This window comes from Amphimedon queenslandica, unplaced genomic scaffold (assembly GCF_000090795.2).
Source record: "Amphimedon queenslandica unplaced genomic scaffold, v1.1 AMPQUscaffold_12282, whole genome shotgun sequence".
Classification (NCBI taxonomy): Eukaryota; Metazoa; Porifera; class Demospongiae; order Haplosclerida; family Niphatidae; genus Amphimedon; species Amphimedon queenslandica.
The window spans coordinates 1-2,271 of record NW_003547480.1 but is presented as its reverse complement, the minus strand read 5'-3'; the positions used below and the strand labels follow the sequence as shown (position 1 = coordinate 2,271).

At 33.6% G+C, this 2,271-nt stretch overlaps 1 protein-coding gene across 1 annotated transcript; it reads right to left on the bottom strand.

Moving 5' to 3' along the window:
• Positions 1-694: 694 nt before the first annotated feature.
• On the bottom strand, positions 695-2,231 carry LOC109588120 (2-hydroxyacyl-CoA lyase 1-like). The gene is made up of 6 exons (XM_020004307.1): positions 2,110-2,231; positions 1,995-2,048; positions 1,691-1,791; positions 1,176-1,272; positions 979-1,049; positions 695-823 (listed from the first exon to the last, which is right to left on the bottom strand). The coding sequence occupies exons 2-6, from the start codon at positions 2,019-2,021 to the stop codon at positions 712-714; spliced, it is 408 nt and encodes a 135-aa protein (XP_019859866.1). The 5' UTR covers positions 2,022-2,048; positions 2,110-2,231; the 3' UTR covers positions 695-711.
• Between the last annotated feature and the right edge of the window lie 40 nt (positions 2,232-2,271).

Sequence of the window (2,271 nt, the reverse complement as noted above, 5' to 3'; positions counted from 1 at the left end):
GCTATGGGCAAAAAACCATGGGCTATAGCCTTGGGTATTTTTCAGGATTCTGGCGTTTTCTTAAAATGGCCATAACTTGAAAAATTGAAGTCGGAATCAACTCAAACTTGCTACACAGCATAAGTACATCAATATGTATCAGAAAATGTAATAAAAATTGGGGGTGCTTTTGGAGCCATTTTTTGGAAAAAATCATGGGCTATAGCCTTGGGTATTTTTCAGGATTCTGGCGTTTTCTTAAAATGGCCGTAACTTGAAAAATTGAAGTAGGAATCAACTCAAACTTGCTACACAGCATAAGTATATCAATATGTATCAGAAAATGTAATAAAAATTGGGGGTGTTTTCGGAGCCATTTTTTGAAAAAAATCATGGGCTGTAGCCTTGGGTACTTTTCAGGATTCTGACGTTTTCTTAAAATGGCCGTAACTTAAAAAATTGAAGTCGGAATCAACTTAAACATGCTACACAGCATAAGTACATCAATATGTATCAGAAAATGTAATAAAAATTGGGGGTGCTTTCAGAACCATTTTTTGGAAAAAACCATGGGCTATAGCCTTGGGTGTTTTAATTGGCCATTTAACTTGAAAATTGTGAGTCAGAAACATATATATTTTGAAATTATTTGCTACAAAAGAGCACTATGATTGCATTAATTTTATTTTCTTTTTTCTCATTCTTCTCCCTTTTCCTCTCTCTCTTTCTCCCTCACTTGATAAAAGGGTCTTCATTCTTCATAATGTCATCATACAGCTCTCTCGGGAGCCCTTGATATATACCACTGTTATTCATTATTATAAAAACAATCGGAAGCTTATACCTATAAAACAATAACAACAACAAAAATAATAATTATACAATTAATGTACATACATGAACATTATGTAAGTGCCATTATGTGTATAACAGATGTACAATATAATATACATACAATTATACATACATGCATTCCATGTACACTACATGTACATGTACCTGTATGCAGTTTCTATTTCCATTCCTGAGAATCCAAAAGCGCTATCACCTTGAATACAATAAACTGGAGTCTGAACAAAAAAAATAGCAATCAATTAATACACAGAAGGCTTTGACTAATTTTTGTTGTAACATGTCGCAAGTATTTATAAGTTACATGTACGCATACATTTAAAAAAACAAGCTCATATATTTACTTGTTTTTTAGATTTGTTTAAACTCGTAGTATATAAAGCAGCTGCTATGGCAAACCCAGTACCAACACCCATAGTACCAAATGTACCCGCATCTAATCTAAAAAAAGAAATGAAAATATAATTATACACATTTCAAACCCAGATGTCTTAATTAGTGTGTGTATGGACATGTACTGTACATAGGCAGCTACAGGCCTAGGCATTGGGGGTCATTGCCTAGGTTAAAAATTAAACCAGAAGCAGAAACAATGCTATTTAACCCTTTTACCACACCCCTTTAATTAGAAATGCCTAGGCTGAGTTGGACTTCTGCAGCCGCCAAAGCATGTACATGTATACAGTTGGAATTGCTAAATTGAATGAATAAATACTAAATTGATAGCAATTGGCAGTTTTTTTTAATTTAGCAAATTTGTGTCATGTACACATACATGTATACACAACTTAAAACCAATGTATATATATAATTGGACTAATGCAGCGTTTACAGTACATGTACATGTATTTATGGTTACCTGTGTCTAGGGAAGTGTGTTTTGACAACAGTCCTACCAATGTCCATTGTATTAGCTCCTTCATTCACTACAATAGCATCACGAGGTATGTAATCTGTTATCTGAGAGAGAAAGAGTAGGAGAGAGGGGGGGGGACAGTAAAAAAGGACAGGGAGAGAGAAAAAGGCAAAAAAGAAAGAATATAAAATGAGAGGAGAGAGAGAGAGGGGGGGTGAGAAAGAGAGATGGGAGGAGAGGGACATGGAGAGAGGGAAAGAGAGAGAGAATAATAAAAAAAGAAAAGGGAGAGTATCTATGTCCTCACTTGTTTATAAGCACAATAAAAGTTCATTGGGACACTTTCCTGACTAGCAAGTGACTAAAACAAATAATATAAATTATTATTATTAATAATAAATTTTTAATATGCAAGAACTCACTTGACTAAGTTTGGTATTATAATCAATTTTATTTCTTAAAGTGCTCCACCAGTTACCTAATGGATCAACACCTTTAAAGCCAATGTCACAAAGAGCATCCGATAACTGGAAAAAATAAAATAAATAATAATGTAAATAAAAAGTACATGTATAAGTACATGT